Genomic DNA, 24135 nt, shown 5'->3' on the forward strand with positions numbered 1-24135 from the left:
GGGACCCCAACCTCTTTTTTTTTTTTTTTTAAATACTTTGGACCCCTACCATTAACCAAGGGGAGGATATCAGAGCCAAATCCTGGGCTTTGCAATCTCCCATACAGCTCAGCAAACCAGGACTTATCATGCAAGTATGCTTAGAATTGCACAACACACAAGAAGTGTATCTACAAACCATGATGCTGGTGTCCTCCGTAAAGGTGTATTCCACTGATGACATTAACTATTGCACTTTCGATTTTAAATTGACCATCCACAGAGAAGTCTCACTTCTCTTTCTTCTTTCAAAGTGACTCCTGATCAAGCTCTTATTCCACTGTCCCAACGTCTCTTTAAGTAGCTTAAAATTTCTTTGGCAATGGCCCCACAAAGCAACTTATTCCCTTTTAACAACACACCTCTGGAGTTGCCACTAGGGCAGGGGCACCAAGAAAAAGTTACACAGATTAAATAGACAACCATCAGACACAGTTTTGTCTAAAATTCATTTCACTAGTCAATCTGCACATTGAACCAACCATGCACAGTCCCCTCCACCAGAACCAGGCCCTGGAGTTCCCCACCACCTCAATACCTACTTCAACCACTTTGGCCTAACACTAGAGCCAGGCCTCAGCTTTCAAGTAGAGGAGTATAACACATACCCAACTGCTACCACCCCCCAAACCCCGCCAATAATTACAAGGAATACTGGCTTCCCCTATCCTGTAAATCATAGCAGTAACCACAGCCCATACAGACTCTCCCACTCTACCATCAACCGAGCAAGAATCCAGGCAGAATTGAGTTACAGGCTCCAGTGTGTACACCAGCTAGGGTTGCCAACTGTCCCGTATTAGCCGGGACATCCTGTATATTGGGCTAAATTGGTTTGTCCCATACGAGACAGCCCTTGTCCCGTATTTCCCCTGCTAAGGTAGAGCACTTCTATGAAACCGTTTGTAAGCTGAAATGGCGTAAAGCGCAGAAGCAATTACCATTAATTTATATGGGAAAAATTTTTGAGCGTTCCCAGACCCCAAAAATAACCTACCAAATCATACCAAATAACACAGAAAACCTAAAATAACACTAACATATAGTAAAAGCAGGAATGCTATGATAAATACACAACCTATATAAAGTAGAAATAATGTATGTACAGTGTATCAGAATCGGGAAGATTAAGACAAAACTGATTTGTCGGGAAAAAAAAAAAATCGGCACGTACACGTATGTACACGTCACGCATGCGCACACAGGTGCCCGTGCAAGGCTTCATGGTCATGGTAGTCTTTCTCGGGGTAAACACGTGTCCCGTATTTGACTGCTACTCTTGTCCCTTATTTGGGCGTGAGAAAGTTGGCAACCCTAACACCAGCACTTAAATGTAGCCAAATGCTTCAAATGAGGAGTAAAGAACTTAAAAAATTGAGAATTGGCAAGTAATGTTTTTTATTCTAAAAAACACATTGCTGCTGCTGATTATGGTCCTGTGGTGGACACATGCTCCAAAGGAGCTTAGAATTTTTCAACTGCATAGTTATAGATTTTAAAAATTGCTTTAGTATTTCCTTGAAGTTTGGATCAATCGGTTAAATGATCTTACCCATTTGTTTCAACTTCCAGGAGATGGATACTTTACTTGTTTGAGCACAGGTAACTGGAAGTAGGTGCAAGTTCACTGGCCTCTTCATGCCTGTCCTGTGCTATCTGTACCTCATATTCCCATTAGTTCATGGGATCTTTGAATCAAAAAATCACCAATAGTCCCAATTGTCAGTCATGACCTCCTTCACTCGCCCAGTCATAACCCATCTAACAATGTGATTCTTCTCAAACCAAGTGTGGCCTTTCACCCAAGTCATGCCTCCACATCTGCCCATCCTGTCGGGAGCCTCACACATCCACAACAGTTCACGCTCCACTAAACCAACAGCAGATCTAGCAGGATGCATCTCCACCACAGCCATACCCAACTCAGTGCCACTCCAGGTCTGGCAGGGGATAACAGCTTGTCACATCAGTAAGTTTCCCCCTCCACCCTCCTGCAAATGACCCTCAGTCCATATTCCCCACAGTTTTAGATGTGGCCCCGTCAATCAACTCTAAACAAGACAGAGCTGAAGTGCACAGAAATAATCATTAGTGGCCATGAAGGAATTAAAATATGGAAGGAAACATCAAACCTGAATGTCAAGGACAGTGAAAGTAGACAAACAAAACGTCTTTGTGCTTGAAGAAATGGAGGCTGCCATTTTGTGAAGCTGTTCTGTAACCTCCATTTTGTGAACTGCTTGAGGAACTGATTCTTGCTCTGAGATACCCTAATCAAAGCAATTAAACATGACTTTTTGCTATTGGTCTGCTAAACCTGAGATAATTCCCAGGTAAGCTATTCATCATGTACGATGGCAGGCTTGCAGAAGTTATCTCGTTATCTCAGCCCAGTGTCTGGGTGACCTGGTTGAACTAGTTTGAATCAGAATTGAATACAACAGACAGAGCTGGCTACATCTGATGGCAATCTGACACAGGTCAGTCAGACAACCTTGAGCCAACAAGATTGGAACACAAAATTTGAACTGATACGGAGAGACTATAAGAATGAAGATCTTCAAATATAAAGTGGTGAGAATTCCAGAGATTAACTGCTGCAAGGAAGAATAACATGCCAGGGGCTGGGAGAATAAAAAGGAACAATCACTTGGCCAATGGACGATCTTCTATTTCAGTGTTATAAATTGGAGAAGTGTTCTGAGTATTGGTACAGTGGGAACAATGGAATTTATGTATTAGGTTATTGGCCTGGGGTCAACATAGTTACATTGATGTTTATGCAGAGACAATATAGTGCAAACTTCAATTAATTAAAAACAGCATAGTGAGTTTCCTAACCAAGATCAGTTGATGAAGTCAACATTCATGATTGTAAAAGAAATCAGAAACAGGCTTTTCTTTTCCACTGACATACACCATGAAATTTGTTGTAATAAATACAAAATACTGGAGGAACTCAGCAGCTCAGCCAGCATCATTTTGGGATAAGACCCTTCATCAGGACTGGAAAGGAAAGGGGAAGAAGCCGAAATCGGAAGATAGAAGGAGGGGAAGGTGTACAACCTGAAGACAAGAAGCTGGGAGGTGATGGGTGGAAAAGTTGAAGGGCCCAGAGAGTGGCCCATAGGTGGAAAGGAAGGAGGGGGGACATCAGGGGGAGGTGATAGGCAGGTGAGGAGAAGAGGTAAGAGTAGAGTCAGAGTGAGGAATGGAAGAAGAACGAAGGAGAATGTTAAAATCACCAAAAATTGATGTTCACGCCATCAGGTTGGAGACTACCTAGACAGAATATGAGGTGTTGCTCCTCCAACTGGAGAGTGGCCTCATCATGGCAGTAGAAGAGATCACGGACACATCAGAATGGGAATGGAGATTGGAATTCAAATAGTTGACCACCAGCTTGCTAGGGATAGAGCAAAGGTGCTTGACAAAGCAGCCCCCAATCCAGGTCAAGTTTCATCAAAGTAGAGGAGGCCACATTAGGAGCACCGGGTACAGTAGACGGCCCCAACAGATTTGCAGGTGAAGTGATGCCTCACCTGGAAGGACTGTTTGAGGCCCTGAATGGAGGTAAGGGAGGAGATGAATGGGAAGGTGCAGCATTTCTTCCACTTGCAGGAATAAGTGCTAGAAGGGAGATCAGTGGGGAGGGATGATGGACAAGGGACTCACAAAGAGAGCAATTACTGCAGAAAGCAGACAGTGTGGGGGTGGGGGGGAAGGTAAAGACGGGTTTGGTGGTCAGATACGCAGAAATTGTGGAGAACGTTGTGCTGGATGCGAAGGCTGATGAGATACTAGGTAAAGAGAAGAGCAACTTTATTCCTGTTGAGGCAGTGGAAAGATGGGGTGAGGGCAGCTGTCCGGGAGATGGAGGAGATGCGAGTCAGGGCAGCATCAAGAGTGGAGGAAGTGAAGCCTCATCCTGGTGACCCGCCAAGTCACTCCAGCATTTTGTGTGTTTTATTCTAGATTTCATGCAACTGCAGAATTTCTTGTGTTCATGAAATTTGTTGTTCTGTGGCAGCAGTGCAGTGCAGGATATAAAAAAAGCTATAAGTTTATAATAAATAAATCGTGCAAAGAGGAATAGTGAGGTAGTATTCATGGACCATTCAGAAACCTAATAGCTGAGGGGAAAGTGCTGTTTCTAAAATATTGAGTGCAGGTCCTCAGACTCCTGTACCTCCTCCCTGATGTCGGTAATGAGAAGGGGGCACGTCCCCACCCGGGTGGTGAGGATCCTCTTGAAGATGCCCTCTGAGGTGGGGGGAGTAACGATGGTGATGAAGTTGGCTGAGTCTGCACATTTCTGCAACTTTTTTTCTTTGACTCTGCACATTCCAGGCAGCGATACAACCGGTCAGAATGCTCCCCACTGTAAATCTGTAAAAACTTATTACCGTCCTTGGTGACATTTAAGATAGTGTGTCTCCTTACTCACAGTGCCACTAGAATAGAACTCTTCAACCATTACCCAGCGGCACCAACCTCATTGCCAATGGGACAGCTTGGTCTCAGCCAGACCAATACCATCACCAGTTGTAATCCTGTGTTACCATTATAACCGCTTACAGTCAAGGCTTACCTGCCGGCTGTGAATTTGTTAAAACTCCGTGCAAGGTTGTCATTACAACAGCACTCAACTAGCTGACCCATCTCACTCCTGTACATCTGCTCATCGCCAGCTGAGACTCTGCCAGGAGCTGTCGTGTCATTGGCGAATTTAGTGATGGCATTTGAACAGTGCCTCGCTACACAGTAATAACTGTAGAGAGAGTACAACAGCCGACTAAACATGCATTATTTTATGATTTAGAGATACAACACAGAACAGGCCATTCTGGCCCTTTGAGCCTCCCCGCCTCACCCCCCTCCCACCGATTTAACCCTAGCCTAATCACGGGACGATTTACTCACGAGCCAGTACATCTTTGAACTGTGGAAGGAAACCGGAGCACCTGGAGGAACTCCACGGGCACACAGAGGATGCTGAAATCCAACTCCGACCCGTGTTGTAATAAGCTCACCGCTACTCTACCAGGGCATTCTCGAGTTCTGTCCGTTCCTTTCCCCTATTTACACTGCACAAGCCAGTGGCGTAATGGGAAACACTTTGCACGTCTGGATGAGAACTGTTGCAACAGTAAAGGAAACATCTGACACCATCCGGGGTATTCATCCACAACCCTAAGTATTCATCTCCTCCACGTCACTACAGTGTTTGTAGTGTGTACCATTTACAAAGTGCCCTGCAGTTACTCCTCAGGCTACTCAGTGCCATTCGCAAAGCCTGCAACCTCCACAAATAAGCTGCGAAGTTTAGGGACAGAGAACCACCAGCACTTGCAGGTTCCCTTCAAGTCACCCTCTATCCTGAATTGAAAATATAATCTCTGGCCTTCCATCATTGTTGGGTTGAAGTCCTGGAACTCCCTCCCCAGCAGTGAGAGTACCCTCGCTGGTAGGCTTGTTCAAGAGGTTGCCTGCCACCTTCTCAGTGTCATTCAGGAATGGCAATAGATGCTGGCCTTCAAAGTTTCCAAGTCTTTACTGTAACCCTCTCAAAGGAAAGCAGAAGAGACACACACACCTTACTTAACGGTAACAAACCTACAGTCAGAGAGAGAGTAAAATGACTTGTACTGATATAGCATCGTCCATCACCTTGAATGTCTCAAGCACCTTCTCAGATCAATGTTTTTTTTTAAAATATTCTCAGGGTAGTGTGCGCGATGTGGAGTACAGCAACAAGAATAACTTTAAAGTATGTACCTGGGAAGGTCACTTCACTCTTAATGCAACGTAATGAATGATCAGAATCTACCTTAGCAGATTCTGCTCGCCCATACTCTTTCAAAAGGTGCTCGAATGATCAAGCTGGCAAGATGGCGAGTGCTGCACTCTCTCAGTCCCAGGAATGTTTGATCCTGGATTCCCACTGTTTGATCCTGACATCCAGTGCTGTCTGTGTGGAGTTTGCATTCTCTCCGAGACCACATGGGTTTACTCCAGCTGCTCTATCTTTCACACACATACCAAACACGTGGAAGTCAGTGGGTTAATTGGCTACCATGTAGGTAGATAGTTGGGGAAAATTCAGGAATGTTTGGGGGGGGGTCATTTATGCAAAAGGAAAAGTAGATTTACTGTAGATGGGTGCTTGATGGTCTGAACAGTGTAGGATGAAGCACCTCTTACCATAAAGTCCAACCATGGATGCCTTAATATCAGAATCCGGTTTCTTAATACTGTTGCATGACATGAAATTTGTTTGCTACAGCAGTACAGTGCAAAGATAAATAATCCTATAAATTACAAAATTAACACATTTATTTTTATTTTTTATGAGATACAGCAGGGAAGGAGACCACAGAACCCGGAGGAAACTTACGCTTCACGAGGAGAACATCCAAACTCCTCATTGACAGCGGCTTAATTGAATCCAGGCCACTGGCATTGTAATGAAGGTGAAGAAGGAGGAAGCCCTTAACTTCAAGTGGAGTCATCAGGACGCCGTCATGATGGCATTTTTTTAGCAGGCTTCCTTATTTTTGCGAGGCTGAGTTGCTAGCTCGACGCTCAACCCAGCATGGACGGAGAGCGTGCTAGGGAGCCGGCTGGATTCGAACTCGGGAGCCTTCATTCCGAAATCCGGCACTGATGCCATTACGCCACCAGCCTCAGCATTGTAATAGTGCTATGCTAATACCAATATAGTGCTAAAAGAGGAATCATGAAATAGCACTCCTATACCTCCTCCCCAACGAGAAGATGACATGTCCTGGATGGGGAGGGTCCTCAATGATGGATGCCACCGTCTTGAGCCACCACCCCTTGAAGATGTTCTTAATGATGGGGAGCGTTGCCCCCGTGATCAGACCGGCCGAGTCACCACTCTCTGCAGCTTCTTGTGATCCTGTGCATTGGAGGTTCTATACCAAGTGGTGTTGCAACTGGCCTGCATAAATCTGTATGCCATCTGCACACCTTTCATAACATATCAAATCTCTTCAAAATTCTAACGTGGTATAGCAGCTGACGTGCTTTCTTTACGATTGCATCAGTGTGTTGGGCCCAGGACAGATCCTCTGAGATGATGACAGCCAGGAACTTGAAGCTGCTATCATAAACACAAGAGATTCTCCAGATGTTGGAAATCCAAAACAACACACACAAAATGCTGAAGGAAGTCAGCACGTCAGGCAGCAGCTACGGAAATGAATAAACAGTCAATGTTTCGGGCCGAGACCCTTCTTCATCCTAGCCACACAGTTGTGAGTGGAGAGAGAGTATGATAGTGGGCTAAGCAAACATCCTTGACGTGTGCTTATGAACCTGAAAGCCCAGGACAATATTCCTTCAGTGCATGCCAAGAACACCAGCCTATATTTTGTGCTCATGCTACTGTTCTTTGCGATGGGACTTCACCCACAACTTTAACAGGTGCAAGAGAACTATTCACTGAGTTAAGCTACTGCAGAAGTTCAGAAATGGTGGGGGGGGGGGGCAGATTTTGCCTTAGTGATGTGACACCCAATATAGAATTTTCCCCCTTTGCAGCTAGTTTCCACCTTCCCTCTGCAACTCAAGAACAACAGCAAATGTGGAAATCACAGGATTTTCCATCATGTCCACTGGGAACACAATTATTTTCCAGTGAAGTTCAGCTCTTGTACAAGAGAAGGATTCTATCTTGCTCACACAGTACATGGCAGATTGCAGTCAAACCACACTGCAGCCTCTGTCATGAGAGGAGGGGGGCATTTGATTCTGCATTGTTTTCCTCTTTATTACCTCGATGCGATTAGTTATGGAATGAAAAGCTTTTCATTCAACTTTGATACATGTGACAATAATAAAGAAAAAATCCTTTAACCAAGTGAAATGGCTTTTTTTTTTACACTTATAGAACAAAAACTCAAATGCAAAAGGGCAGTGGCAGGGGAACACAAATCCAGTCATCTCAAGTTGTGACAGGTTGGGAAAAAAAGGGCAGGACATATTCGACAAGTCTTTCATCACATAGCAAGGTGTGCCCAGGAGATTCACCAATAGTCAGCATTAGCTTGGAGAAGATCTAGCTTTGGCGTTAAGCTACTAAACCATGGCACCAGTAATCCAGGTTTAATCATGAGACTGGGTGCCAAATGTGTGCAGTTTGCACACTCTCTCCATGACCATGACACCGCGATGCCTTCAGCTACTCTGGTTTCCTCCAAGTCTTTGTTAAAATTCTTTTCCTCTAGTTTTATCTCAATGGCTTCCTTTACCAGGTGGTCCCAAAAGACATTATTAGTACGGCACAGAAATTTAACACCATCGAAGTCAATCCTATGGCCATTATGAATACAATGTTCTCTTAGTGCTGATTTCTCCAGGTAACCCAAATGGATACATGTCCTATGCTCCATGATGCGGGTTTCCACCGTGCGTCCCCTCTGGCTGATATACGCTGCTCCGCATTCACAGTGAATCCTGTAAACACCAGCTGTCCCAAGTCCCAGGTCACCTTTGACCTGCATAAATTGTTCTTTGAGCTTTCTTATGGGATTGTGGATTGTATTAATCTGGTACTTCTTAAGGATCCTGGCGTCCTTCCAGAAACCATGGAATAGTGGGAAGACAGGCAGTAGCGGCGGGTTCCTCCTCGTTGTAAGGTCCCCTGGTTTTCTGTCAGCCTTTTTAAGAGCCCAATTAATTTCCTTCACCTTGTAGCCATTCTGTTGGAATGACGTGCAGAATCGTCTCATTTCCTTGTTGAGACTCTCCAGGTCCGAAATAGTTTTTGCACGTTTAACTAAAGTACATTGGGAGGCGTGATGGTGGCTGTTGTTGTTGTTGAAGTACAAAACTATGTGAGGGGGTTTCGGCAGACGCCATGTCTGAGGCCACCGCCCGGTTTCCGTGGCATCAATGTCCAGGAACGGGAGGCAACCATTCTTCTCCATCTCCAACGTAAACTGAGTGTTTGCTGTTCCGATGGTCACTGAACTGCTGGAATGCGTGAAGCTGCACTAGAAAAGTGTCATCGACGTAACTGAAGCAGCATTTGGGGCGCAAGGCCGATGAGCTCTCCTCAAAATCCTCCATGTGGAAATTAGAAATAGCCGGTGACGAGGGCAACCCCATGGCCACTCTGTCCCTTTGTTCATAGTAGGTCTCCTGATAGAGGGAGTTATGTTGATACAAGTGTGTGTTCAAACAAGTCAGTGGTAGCCTCATCAAACCTTGACCGCAAGAGAACCAAGCTGACAGTCTCAATGCACCCAACTGAACAGCTCCCATCATCAGAAAGAAATAAAGCTAATTTTACTCACGGTGTAATTGCAAGCTGTAAGGTTGGAGGGATGTAAGGCTTCAGTTCAGCAAAAACTGCAGTGCTGTGGTCATTCTTCTTAGAGCAGAGCAGGTTAAGGAGGAATATTATCAGTTACTCAAAATTATGCAAAGTGATAATCAGAAACAGGTTTATTGTCACTCACATACTGTATGTCATGAAATGTATTGCTTTGGGGCAGCAATACAGTGTAATATGAACATTACTATAAATTACAAAGAGCATAAGTAAAAAATAAATAATTCAAAAAGAGCAAAATAGTGAAGCGATGTTGATGGACAGTACAAAAATATGATGGCATGGAGGAAGAAGCTGTTACTAAAGCATGGAAAGGTCACCTTTAGGCTCCTCTACCGCTCCTTGATGTAGTGATAAGAAGACATGACATGCCCCGAATGGTGAAGGTCCGACAGGATGGATGCTGCCTTTTGAAATTAACCTCCAAGCTGGTGAGGCTAGTGCCCATGATGGAGCCCACTGTTTTCTCTGCAGCTTTTTCCATTGGCACATCCATATCAGACTGCGATGCAGCCAGTCAAACTGCTTGCCATGGGACATCTGTAGAAACTTACTGAGAGTGATTGGTGACATACCAAGTCTCCTCAATCTCCTAATGAAATATAGCTGCTGGCATGTCCTTTTCATAATTGCATCAACACGCTGGGCCCAGGACAGATCTTCAGAGATGTTGACACCCAAGGAGTTGAAGCTGCTCACCTTTTCCACTGCTGACTCCTCACCAAGAACTGCTGTGTGTTTGCCCAGTTTTCCACTCCTGAGGTCCACACTCAATTCCTTGGTTTCACGGACAGTGAATGCAAGGTTGCTGTTGCAATAGCATTCACTCATCAGACCTCTCTCACTCGTGTACGCTTCCTTGTCACCACCTGAGTTGCCGGCAACTGTTCTGTCACCAGCAAATTTATTTGAGCTGCGCCTGGCCAGGCTCGAGTGTAGAGAGTGGAGTAGTGGTGTGCTTATGCTGATTGTCAGATATTATTTCTGATCTGCATGGACCGTGGTCTCCCGATGAGGAAGCCAAGGATCCAGATGCAGAGGGAGGTCAAAAGCCCCGGCGGTTTTGAAGCTTATTGATTAGTACTGAGGGGACAATGGTGTTGCACGCTGAGCTGTAATCAATAAACAACAGCTTGATGGAGTCATGGTTCTCCAGTACGAAAATTGGAGCAAGTCCAGGTCCTTACTCAGGCAGGAGTTGATTCTCGCCATGATCAACCTCCCAAAGCATTTTACCCCACAGATGTGAGTGCTATCATGTGAAAACTGCTGAGGTAGCTCACCCCAAGTGATATAATTGATGCCCTTTGAAGCTAGTGAGAAGCTGACTGCAGCAGTGAGAGATTGAAGATGGTGTTGATCCATTTTGTTTGGTGTTTTTTGTGTGGGGGGAGGATTTTGGGGTTGATGTATCTGATCCATTTGTTTGCTTTTTGTGTGGGGAGGGAGATTGTTGGGGGGGGGGGTCAATGCCCCTGATCAGTTTTGTCTTTTTTTGTGCAGGGGGGTGGATTTTGGGGTTCATGTGCCTGATCTGTTTTTTGTGTGGGAAGAGGGATTTGGGGTCTCAATGTGCCTGATCCATTTTGTTCATTTCTTTGTACAGGAGGAGGGATTTGGGAGTTAATGCGCCTGTTTCGTTTTCCTTTGTATTTTTTTGGTGAGGATGTAGGACTTTGGGGATCGATGATCGTGCTGCCTTTGTTTTCTTTCTTGATTTCAGGGCCACCCAGAATTGAAGAATTTCAGGATTGCATATTTTGATAATAAATGAACCTTTGAACCCTCCAGCCGGTCGGTTGGCATGGTTTTTCAGTACCCTGCCAGGTGCATGATTGGGGCCTGATGCTGTGCAAGGATTCACCCTCTTGAAAGACGTTCTGATGTTGAGTCACCGATGATACAGTCCAGACCACCGATTCTGAGCAGCCCTCGAAGTACTCCTTCACCTCTCGTGATTGGTGCTGCAGTCCTCAGTCTATCTGCCCGGAGTACGAGTGATCAAACTTGACAGAGCGTAGCACGGGGTGGCACAGCAAGGGCTCTTGATGCTGACGTAACAGTGGTGGCGTGCCTGGTCTCCTCTGATTGCACAGGGAACGTGTTGGTGGTAGTCGGTCAGCAACTTCTTCACGCCGGCCTGGTTGAAGTCCTCGGCAGTGATCGGGAAGGCATCGGGGTACACTGTCACATGATTATTGATTGGGGTGCTCAGCTTCTCCAGTGCCAGCCTGACATTGGTCAATTGTGGAAAGACATCCTAACCCAGCAGTGTCAATAACTAGAGGCACAGGTCAAAGATCTTGGGTGGCAGAAGAGCTTTTACACTTTAAACTTTAATACTCAACCTGAGAAACAGCTCCAAGTTCTTCATCATTTTTAACAGTTACACAATTACAGGAAAAAAAATCTTTCAAGAGTTCAGAAAGAAACAGGGAAGTACCCCCTAACTTAATGCAGTAAAGGGTCATCTCGGCATGATGGCTGTGAGGCTTCTTTGTACCAAATGTACAAGCTTCACAACACATTTTACCCATCACGGGAGATTTCTGTGATCATTTTGGCAGCGGTATGTATTCCATCTCAGGCAGTGGCGTATCTAAGGTATGGTAGGTATGGCGCGTGCCCCGGGAGCCACTGGAAGGGACTATTAAAGTCAGACAAGTCATCCTTGGATAGTGAGAAAAGCATTTTCTTCAGGTGTATTATCTGTCGCTGATTATCATGGGTGAGAAGCACTAGGATGGCCTTATTTCAGAGCATTGTGTAAGAAGACCGTGAAACGTTTCTTCACGAAGGAGGAAAGTGGAGCTGAAAGATGTCAGAGACGAAAGAAACGAATGGCTGATGAGTACTCGAGAGACACTGGGCTAACAGCTAAGGAGGAAATGGAAAGAGCCATGAAGGGAACACTCGACCATCTTCACAGAGAAATGGACTGAAGGTTCGCTTGTTTGCATGACACTGATGCCAAGTTTGGGTTCCTTCTCAATGTTGAGGGACTGTGTTACAGCGCCGACAGTAACGACCTAAAGAAGAAGTGCGAAAATTTGGGCGAATTGTACAGCTGTAATGCTGATGGACAGCAGGCATCTGAAAAAATTTTGGATTGCAGAATATTGCTATCAAGGCCGGTCAACATGAAAATATCAAGACCTGAAGGGCTTCTTGAATTTATTGTTCTGTATGGAGATGAGAGCATCTTCCCCAATCTTCGCATTGCTATTCAGATAATGCTAACCATCGCCAGCTATAAGAGATCATTCAGCAAGTTAAAACTAATACTTTCATATTTGAGAGCCTCCATGGGTCAAGGCGACTCTGTGATCTTGCTCTGCTGAGAGTAGAAACAGAAGAAACAGAAAAAACTGACTTTGATCACATCATAGACCAATTTGCATCAGTGAAAGCAAGGAAGGTGCAGTTATAATTTTCATGTAGTGCCAATATTGTTAATTAAAAGATTAACGAGCTTGACTTGTATTTTCGAGCTCTGATATTATGGTAAAATTATCTAAAAGATGGGTGTCAGATGTTCGGACAGGGGCGCAATTTCAGTGCTTGCCATAGGCACTATTTTCCGTAGATACACCTCTGATCTCAGGCCAGTGTCAAGCAGGTTTGGATTGTCTGAGTAATGGGATCAACATGCATGAAACAGCGCACCCTAACGCCTTCACCATTGTTTTGGGGGATTTTAACCAGGCCAGTCTGAAAAAAAAATCACTAAGCAATTACCATCAACATATCACTTACAATACCAGAGGAAACAACACACTGGACCATTGTTACACCACCATCAAGAATGCCTACCATGCTATTCCACGCCCTCACTTCAGGAAGACTGATCACCTGACTGTATTTCTAATCCCTGAGTATAGGCAGAGACTGAAGACTGCAGCACCAGTAGAAGGGACCAAGAAGGTATGGACAAGGGAAGCACAGGAGTACTTACAGGACTGCTTTGAATCAGTGGACTAGACTGTACTCAGGGATTCATCTTTGAACCTGGATGAGTATGCTGCAATTGTTACTGACTTCATTAAAACCTGTGTGGATGAGTGTCTGCCTACAAAGACTTACTGTATATTCTCAAACCAAAAGCCGAGGATGAACCAGGAGGTACATCGTCTGCTGAAGGTTAGATCTGTGGCATTCAAGTCTGGCAACCCAGATCTGTACCAGAAAGCTAGGTATGACTTGCGGTGGGCTATTTCAAGGGCGAAGAGACAATTTGGAACGAAATTGGAGGTGACATCAGATGAACAACAACTCTGGCAGGGCTTGCAAGACATTACTTCCCACAAAGCAAAACCCAATAGTATGAATGGCAGCAATGCTTCACTACCAGATGAACTCAATGCCTTTTACGTCCACTTTGAAAGGGAGAATTACAGCTGTGAAGATCCCTGCTGTACCCGGTGACCCTGTGATCTCTGTCTCAGAGTCCAATGTCAGACGCTGTCTATAAAGAAGGTGAACCCTCGCAAGGTGGAAGGCCCCAACGGAGTACCTGCTAATGCTCTGAAAACCTGTGCCAACCAACTGGCAGGAGTATTGAAGGGCATTTTCAACTTCTCACTACTACAGGCAGAAGTTCCCACTTGCTTCAAAAAGGCAACAATCATACCAGTGCCTCAGAAGAATAACGTGAGCTGCCTTAATGACTATCTCCCGGTAGCACTCACATCGACAGTGATGAAATGCTTTGAGAGGTTGGTTATGACTAGACTGAACTCTTGTCTCAGCAAGGACCTGGACCCATTGCAATTTGGCTATTTCCACAATAGGTCAACAGCAGATGCAATCTCAATGGCTCTCCACAAGGCTTTAGACCACCCAGACAACACAAACACTTATGTCAGGATGCTGTTCATTGGCTAGAGCTCAGCATTTAATACCATCATTCCCACAGTCCCGATTGTGAAGTTGCGGAACCTGGGCCTCTGTACCTCCCTCTGCAATTGGATCCTCAACTTACTAACTGGAAGACCACAGTCTGTGCGGATTGGTGATAACACATCCTCCTCGCTGACGATCAACACTGGTGCACCTCAGGGGTATATGCTTCACCCACTGCTCTACTCTCTGTATACACAATACTGTGGCTAGGTACAGCTCAAATACCATCTATAAACTTGCTGATGAAACAACCATTGTTGGTAGAATCTCAGATGGAGATGAGAGGGCGTACAGGAGTGAGATATGCCAACTAGTGGAATGGTATGGCAGCAACAACCTTACACTCAACGTCAGTAAGACGAAAGAGCTGATTGTGGACTTCAGAAAGGGTAAGACGAAGGAACATAGAGGGATCAGAAGAGAAGAGAGAGAGCAGCTTCAAGTTCCTGAGTGTCAAGATCTCTGAGGACTTAATTTGGTCCCAACATATCGATGCTATAAAGGCGGCAAGACAGCGCTTATACTTCATTAGGAGTTTATAGAGATTTGGCATGTCAGCAAAATTAATAACACTCAAAAACATCTATAGATGTACTCTGGAGAGAATTCTGACAGGATGTATCACTGTCTGGTACGGGGGCAGAGCGGGGGGATTGCTACTGCACAGGACTGAAAGAAGCTGCAGAGGATTGTAAATCTAGTCAGCTCCATCTTGGGCACTAGCCTACAAAGTACCCAGGACATCTTCAAGAAGCAGTATCTCAGAAAGGCAGCGTCCATCATTAGGACCCCCAGCACCCAGAGTGTGCTCTTTTCTCATGGTTACCATTAGAAGCCTGAAGGCACACACTCAGAGATTCAGGAAAAGCTTCTTCCCCTCTGCCATCCAATTCCTAAATGGACATTGAATCTGTGAACACTACCTCACTTTTTTTTAATATATATTATTTGTTTTGGCACACTTTTTAATCTATTCAATATACTTATACTGTAATTGATTTATTTACTTTTTTTATTCTATTTTATGTATTGCATTGAACTGCTGCCACTAAGTTAACAAATTTCACAACACATGCCGGTGATAATAAACCTAATTCTGATGTGGTAAGCAACAGCATGCACAACAAAACTGAGAAGTGTGGTGGCTATATCCATCTCTAATGACTCTGCAGCTACTGTCTAAAGGTTCTTTTGTGCGAAGCACACTGGGACCAAAATAACTTGGTCTGCAGCTCCACATAACTGAACAAGCTGGGGATATCTCAGACAACTCCAGAAGGAGTGATCAACTTCCGCTGTGTAAAGCTTCAACCCCCCGCAGTGCTTCATTTAAGTGAATTTTACTGCTTGTACTGAAGTTCTGGGAGTGCAGAATAATGCACTAGCCACTCACCTACAGACAACTGGTCCTGTTTGAGGACCTGAATGTCAATCAAGGTACTGGCAGAATTTTTTGCCCTTCACATTGTTATTTGCCTATTTTATTGCTTTTTTTCTGCACATTGGGAGTCTGACGGTCTTTAACGGTGTGTTTTAAATAGGTTTCTTTGTCTTGTAATTTCCGTAAGGAGATGAATCTCAAGGTTGTATGGAGTATAGTTGCTAGAAAAATTTTGTGAACCCTTTGCAATTACCTGGTTTCCTGCATTAATTCCTTAAAAAATGTGGTCTAATCTAGGTCATGATAATAGACAAACACAATCTGCCTAAAGCAATAACACCAACATTTATACTTCTCATCAGTACCAAGTACACCATTTAAATAGTCACAGTCCAGGTTCAAAAAAGAATGTGAACCTCTGGGGTAATGCCTTCTACAAGAGCTATTTGGAGTCAGGTGTTCCCATCAATGAAATGAGATTGGAGGTGTGGGTTGTAGAGGTGCCCTGCTGTATAAAAAGACACAAGGTCAGGTTACTGATGCAGCCTGCTCTTCTCAAGTTAGATCTGCTTATGTGCAACATGTCTCAAGCAAAACAACTTTCAGAGGTCCTTAGAAGAATTGTAGAGATCCATGAAGCTGGAAAAAGCTACAAAAGCATTCCTAAAGACCTGAATGTTCATCAGTCTGCAGTAAGAGAAATTGTCTACAAATGGAGGAAATTCAGTACTGTTGCTACTCTCCCTAGGCGTGGACATCCTGCAAAGATCACAGCAAGAGCACAGTGTGTAATGCTGAAGGAGGTGAAAAAGAAGCCAAGGGAAACAGCAAAAGACCTGCAGAAATCTCTAGAACTTGCTGAAATCTCTGTTCATGCATCCACACTAGAAGAAAAAGACTGAACAAGAATGGTGTTCATGGAAGGACACCACAGAGGAAACTGCTGCTCTCCAAAAAAAAACAACAACAACATTGCTACATGTCTAGAGTTTGCAAAAGACCACCTGGATGTTCCACAACACTTCTGGAACAATGTTCTGTGGACAAATGAGACAAAAATTGAACATTTTGGCAGAAAAGTTCAACTACGTTTGGAGGGAAAAAGGGACACTACTGACCAACACCAAAACCTCATCCCAATTATGAACCATGGTGGAAGGAGCATCATGGTTTGGAGCTGCTTTGCTGCCTCAGGGCCTGAACAGCTTGCAATCATTGAGGGAACAATGAATTCAAAATTGTATCAAGACACTTTACAGGAGAATGTCACGGTAGTGGTCTGTCAACTGAAGCTTGGATGATGCAACAAGACAATGACCTGAAACACAAGAGTAAATCAACAACAGAATGGTTTAAAAAGAAAAAAATTTGTGTTTTGGAATGGCCAAGTCAGAGTCCAGACTTTAACCCAATTGAAATGCTGAGGCAAGGTAACCCAGAAATACTGATGAATGGAACAGTTTTATATGGAGGAATGGTCTATAGTGTAATTCCTCCTCACTGCTGTGCAAGTCTGGTCAGCAGCTACAGGAAACATTTGGTGGAGGTTATTACTGCTAAGGAGGTTCTACCAGTTAGTAAATACAAGGGTTCACATACTTTTTCCAGCCTGGACCATGAGCGATTAAACATTGTGTTCAATAAAGACATGAAAAGTACGATTATTTGTGTGTTACCAGTTTAGGCAGATTGTGTTTGTCTATTATTGTGACCTAGGTGAAGATCAGACCACATTTTATGAGTAATTAATGCAGAAAAACAGGTAATTGCAAAGGGTTCACAAACTTTTTCTTGCAACTGTACATACTTTGATAATAAATGTACCTTGAACTTTGTAAACAGAATGAGAAAGTCTCTGAATGAAGGCCAGGCTGCCTAGGCAACAGACACTTTCAGTCACAGGCCAAGCCTAGTAGAGCAGAGACCAACCTCTTTCTTGAGAACCATGGTCCTTATTTTACAATGCAAGAAGCAGAAGTAACGAGAATCTGGATCAAAACAAACAGACTGTTGGAGGAATTCAGCAGGCCAGGCAGAATCTGTGAGGGGAAAATGGACAGTTGGTGTTAAACTGAGCCAAATGTCCAGCAGTTTTTTAAAAAATGTATATGTCCTATTTCTATCTCTTTAGATTTTCTTGTTTTTATTTGTTATCTTAGGAAGAAAAGTCATCCATCCACTTCCCATAACCGCAGATGGCCAAGAAAACATCCTATCAAATCGCCTTTCCACCACTGACAATACAAAAATTGTCCATTATTTTATATAAAGCTCCACTTTCCATTGCCTGTGCTTTCCTCATTACTTATTTGCAGGAATGTTGTGGATTGATCTGGATTTCCCAAGGCTCCAGGAGAAATTGGGGAGCTGGGATCCTCACAAGGAAGTGAATTCCTGGTGACTGCAGTAACACGGCACGGTTCAGGTTCTGCTCCCGTGATATGCCCGCACACCAACGCCGCCCATTGTAAAGGAAGGGAACATCGCACAGACAGTGAGACATTTAATCAGGGACCCTCCCCTCAGATCAGATTAGATTCCATTGTACAACATGAAGCAGAGCAAAGAATTCTCATTTCAACATTCAGAGCTTCAAACAAGCGAAGCCTTGGAGAAATACTCAGGACATAAAGCTGCAAATTCAATGCTCCATATCTCAGGATCTTTCATTTGAGGTCATTTAGGTTTTGGCTTATTTGCTGTCTCCTCTATCTCTCCCTCACAGCCTTCTCTTGGGGACATTGCTGCTATCAGCAAGCACAGCTCTCCTCAGTCGCAGCTGACACTCACTCTGCTGCTTAGAGATGCAAAATATCCACCATCCTCCTGCGTACAGAACTGAAAGCCACGGTCATCTTTCATTATGCTTAGCAACAAGGGCAAATTTCAAAGTGCAGTGGATTCCCATTAACTGGGACACATTGGGACCAATACTTCATGACTCAATTAAGCGGCTGCCCAGTTCGCCAAAGTTTCATGAAAATAGTTAGAAAGGTGTGTAAAAAAAAGACAACCTACTGTTTAACTAAGTAACAAATTATGTAGTTAAATAAAATATAGAATAAATTAGAACACTACAAAATTACTATGGTACGATAAAACTTATTAGTTCCTAACAGTTATCTGGCTGTACGCTGACATGTCCTTTTGATAAGACTGTAAATGAACAAAAACAATTCAGACACCTAGTGTATATGGTGAACTGCCTTTAAACAGTGCCTTCAATGATTACATCCCCCAAATCTTCATTTTCATTCTAACATTCAAGATGATTGTTGATACTTTCAACTTCTTCATAGTTTGTAACCTGGAGTTGTGAAATTGTTTCATTTTCACCCCCAGCTGTCTCTGGCATCTCCAAGTCTGAATGCCTGGAAGCACAGTGAGCAAAACAGTTCTGAGTTGTATTTACAGTGACTCGCCAACTATCAGCAACAAAAGTCACTGCTTTGTGTACACAAACATGAAAGTGATGCTATTTAAAAAACTGTTCACTCTAGTACGTTGTAGTGTCTAACAGCCACACAACTGACACTAGCTAATGTGTGGCAACTGTCTCCTGCTCCAATTAAGCTGTGTGGTGTCCCAAATAAACGAGGGGAATCCCAGCTATTTTCTTGATGTGTTTTCATTTTTTTTTAAATAAAGGAGTTGTCCCAAGTAAGTGGCCGTCTCGATTATCCAATGACCTAATTAACCGACAGATCCACTGTCTTCCACCTGTATGGTAACACTAAAACACCACTGTAAATCAGAAATTATAAGTTGGCGTAAATTCACAGATCAGGCAATGCTTAAGAAGATGCAGTGTGTTAAAATTTTGAGTTGTAGATTTTTCATTAAAATCAACCTCAAAGCTTAACTCTATTTCTCTGTGAGTGCTGTCTGACCAGCTGAAAGCTTCCAGCATTTCCTGTTTTGACACTATCTTTCTAATTGAGTCATCCCAGTAATAGCAACCTTTACTCCATTTAGTGTTTGCATGGTTCTGCCACTTGAATAATCAAAGAGAAAGACTGAACACTACTTAACATTCGTTCCACTTGTATCTTATTATCTATTGAGGGCCTTCAAGGAGTCAGCTCCATCGAACAAACATGCTTTTTCCATGAGACTCCCAAGGAGCAAAGCTTGTCTGCTAATTCCATCCCCTAGTCTCTCTCCCCTTCTGCTGCCATTCTGTGGCTCAGTGGCTGCAGTCTGCCCTCCAGGAGTTAGTTCGAGCCCCACTGCAGGGATCTGAACCAACAATCCTGTGCTGCTGAGAGCATCGAGTCCAGTAGCATGGAGACCGACCCCCCCCAGGCCACTAATGCCATGCCATCCATCAAACACCCATGTATACTAGTCAGTCTGGATTGGTGACAACATCCCCTTCACCATCTCCATCAGCACAGATGCACAACCAGACTGTGTACTTCACCTCCTGCTCTACTTACTCTGTGGCCAAGCACAGCTTCAATGCCATGTTCAATGACACCACTCTCATGGGCCAGATAAAAGATGCTGATGAATCAGCATATAGGAGGGAGATTGAAAATCTGGCTGAGTGGTGTCATAATAACAACCTCTTACTCAATGTCAGCAAGACCAAGGAGCTGATTTATAGACTTCAGGAGAAGGAAACCAGAGGTCCCTGAGCCAGTCCTCAGAAGGTCAGAGGTGGAGAGGGTCAGCAACTTTAAATTCCTAGGTGTTATTATTCTGGAGGACTTGTCCTGGGCCCAGCACTTAAGGGCAATTAGAAGGTAAGCACAGCAGCACCTCTACTTCCCGAGGAGTTTGCAGAGATTTAGCACGACATCTAAAATTTTGACAAACGGCTCTATACGTGTAGTGGAGAACGTATTGACTGGTTGCACCACAGCCTGGTATGGAAACACTAATGCCCTTAAACGGAAAATCCCACAAAAGGTAGTGGATTTGGCCCAGTCCATCACAGGTAAACCCCTCCCAACCATTGAGCACATCTACATGGAACGCTGTCACAGGAAGGCAGCATTCATCATCATCTACTCCCACCACCCAGGACATGCCCTCTTCTTATCAGGAAACCGGTACAGGAGCCTCAGAACTTACACCACCAGGGTCAGAAAGTTATCACCCCTCAAACATCAGGCTCTTGAATCAAACAGGATAACTTCACTCAGCTTCATTTGCCCCATCATTGAAATGTTCCCACAAACAATGGACTCTTTACCTCATGTTCTTGATGCTTACTGCTTTTGTTTATTTATTATCATTTCTTCTTTTTATATTTTCACAGTGTGTTTCCTTCTACTCGCCAGTTGAATGCCCTGGTTGGGTGGCCTTTCATTGGTTCTGTTATGGTTTTTATTCTGTAGATTTATTGAGGACACCCACAGGAAAATGATTCTCTGGGTTGTGTACGGTGACATACATGTACTTTGATAATAAATTTACTTTGAACTTCAAGCATTCATTAATCACTGTTAATTCTCCCCACATTCCAATCAATGTCCATCTATGAGTGCTTTGGCAGATGTTATAGTTAACAGTTATACTGCATCAAATGGGGCACTTGACCCATCACATTCAGCCTAAAGTGGGCATCCATCTGTATTAACCCCATTTTGCAAAGAATTGCATAGGAACAGGCACTTCAGGCCACAATGTATATACTGACCATGATGCCACTACAAATTAACCCCACCTGCATGCAGAACATCCATATCCTGAATGGCAGGTGTCTGCCTTCTAATCTCACTGTTATCCCTGTTTCCATCTCTCTTTGACCCAGACATCCATTACTCTCTAAAAAACTTGTTTTGCACTCCTCCCTCCACTTTCAAGCTATGTCCCCCAGTATCTGACATTTTCATCATGGCGTGAAAAGGTACCTACCCTATCTATGCCTCTCATAATTGTACTAAGTCTCCCCTTGGCCACCAACACTCCAGAGAAAACAGTTCAAGTTTGTCGGACCTCTCCTTGTAGCTAATACTCTCTAATCCAGGCAGCACCCTGGTGAACCTTTGCTGCACCTTCTCCAAGCTTCCACAACCTTTCTGGAATGCGGTGACCAGACTTGCACACAGCCTACCAGCTGTGGTCTCACCAAAGTTGCATACATGGCAACATGGCTTTGCACATTCACTGTCGCGATGATTGAAGGCAAGCAGGCTACACAGCTTCGTTATCACGTTCTATTCGTGCTGCCGCTTTCAGGGGACTATGTATGCACCCCGAGGCCCCCCTGTGCATCAGTGCCTCTGAGGGTCCAGCAGTTTACTGCACACTTTCCTCTTGAGTGAAACTTCCCAAAGTGCAGCAACTCATACTTGCCCAAATTAAAAATAACATAAAAGACACCACACACTTCTTGGCGAATAGGCTGTCTTGACCATTACTTATTTCTCAAAACAAATTAACATGTGGAGGCCAGGTCATTGGTTATAATTGAGGAGGAGTTGATCAGCTCTTGATTAGTCAGGACGTGAAAGGCTATGGGGAGAAGGCAGGAGAACGGGGTTGAGAGGGATAATAAATCAGCTATGGCAGAATGGTGGAGCAGGCTCAATGGGCCGAATGGCCTAATTCTGCTCCTGTGTCGTAATCAGGGAGAGGCTACTTGTCATTATCACATGACAGTTTATGGAACCTCGCTTTCAGGAATAATATGCCATATCTCCTCTATCAATGGCTACAATTTTATAAAAGTGCTAATCAGCTGAAAACCACCTTGCCACAAGCCAAGGAAGACCTTATTAAAGGTACAAGCCTCCATCTTTCGCAGGTGGGCCAATTTTCCCAGAGGAACTAATCTCTGCTGTACGTGTTTACCCAAAGGACGGTTAACACTGCAACCGGGCTGCCAGCTCTCACTGTCCACCGTCTCCTCCTGCACCAAGGCTCCATCCGCCAGGTACAACAGCATTTCGCAACAATTACAAACCGAAGAGAGAGTTACTTTCTACCACTTCAAAACTTTTCTAATTACCGTACAGTATAACCGAAAGTTTTAGAAGTAACCCGCACTGTCTTGCTTCACGCCGCTTTGAATGTTGGCTGCATCAATTTCCTGGAGATTAAATTTCAGTTTACAGACTAACCTAAAGGATTGGAAACCAGACCACTTCCCTCCACCCCCACCCCACACCCCCACTCCAGCATTTCTCCAGGACCACCAGCCAGAGATCAAAACTCTCCCTCTGGAAAGCGGCATTCAGCTCCAACTGCACACGTCGAGGCTGATCATGACACACTGTGGAAACAAGGCGGCAGAAATCCAGCTATCGGGAGGCCAGACCACGGGGAAGTCTGGGGAAAGAGACGCCTGCCCCAGTTCCAGCCACACCAGTGCCCCTCGACACGGCAACGGGACTCCTCGCTGCAGACATTCAACTGAACTCAGGTTCTTAACGTCGGGGCGAAATAATTGAAGTGTTCCTAAATGTGGCCCCGCCCGCATTAGAAAACAAAACTCGACAATTGTATCTACTTTGTTGATACAATCCCAGCCAGGCAGATGTGTGCTGGGACGTCAGTCACCCAACTCCTTACCTATTCCCAGGCTTTCTGTAGTCAGCTTCCCTCGCCCCACACCGACCGGCAAACCAAGAGCGAGACAAACTCCTCACGAGTGCGGGAGAGAACATCGACCTCATTTGCTTCTGAAAAAAACTAGCCGGTCTTCTCCTCGCATTGTGTCTTAAATCATTACGTACGAGTGACAGGCAACGGAGAAGAAATGGATTCGGAGCCGGTTTAACTAGGAGGGGTTTGGTAAGACTAGACTCTTATTGGAGCCCGGGTAAGTGGCCGCCTTTAACAAACCAAAGGCCAACTGTTTCACACATCGACGGCAAATTCTACTCCGCAGATGAAGGCAGCAGAATGAGTCACTTTAAAAAGTTTCAATAAACTTTGCAAACAAATTCATATGGAAAAGCCTTTTGCTTACCACCCCGTCTCGGCAGCTGTCAATTTCCATTTCATCAGCCGGTTAATTTCAGGCACCTTTCCAGTTTCAGCGAGATTACTCCCGGGCTCGAGAACATGCACAGACCGTAGTGTAGTGGTCGAGGCTACTCCACTCCGGCCGTACGTTCACTGAGATTCTGGCTGGACCGACCTCAGCGGAAGTCGTGTGCCTGCATATCAATGAACCCAGCCACACAGCGCAGGCAGGATAACGCCTGCTCCGACACTCCAGTCGTGCCCAGCGATGTTACTTCCCAATTCCTTGCGTTCGCGTGTATACGGCCCGAGCAGGCGGCGAAACGACATCCCAAATTCACATACGAAAGGGAATTAGATGAAACTGTGTTCACGAAGCTCGGCAGAGTGGGCAGAGAAAGGGTTAATATTTCAGGCAGAGGCTCGAGGTCATGCAGGATGTGTGGAGGGGGTAACAGAGTTAATGGTTCTAATGAACAGGAAGTACGGGAAATATTCAGCAGTTCAGGCAGCGTCTCTGGACCAAGAGATA

At 44.6% G+C, this 24135-nt stretch overlaps 1 protein-coding gene across 5 annotated transcripts in view; it reads right to left on the reverse strand.

Annotated features, from left to right (window-relative positions):
• The window catches only part of LOC140195242 (DENN domain-containing protein 2C-like), a 164566-nt gene extending 140703 nt beyond the window's left edge, over positions 1–23863 (reverse strand). For 2 of the 5 annotated variants that reach the window (XM_072253263.1, XM_072253266.1), the window contains exon 1: positions 23208–23514. Coding sequence is in view for 1 of the 5 variants with exons in the window: in XM_072253267.1 (XP_072109368.1) it covers positions 23608–23642 (35 nt within the window). In the remaining 4 variants the exon portion in view is untranslated. Of the gene's footprint in view, positions 1–23207; positions 23518–23607 lie in introns of those variants that run through there. The other 3 variants (XM_072253267.1, XM_072253264.1, XM_072253268.1) reach the window with 3 other exon arrangements.
• Between the last annotated feature and the right edge of the window lie 272 nt (positions 23864–24135).

This window comes from Mobula birostris, chromosome 3 (genome assembly GCF_030028105.1).
Source record: "Mobula birostris isolate sMobBir1 chromosome 3, sMobBir1.hap1, whole genome shotgun sequence".
NCBI classification, from domain to species: Eukaryota; Metazoa; Chordata; class Chondrichthyes; order Myliobatiformes; family Myliobatidae; genus Mobula; species Mobula birostris.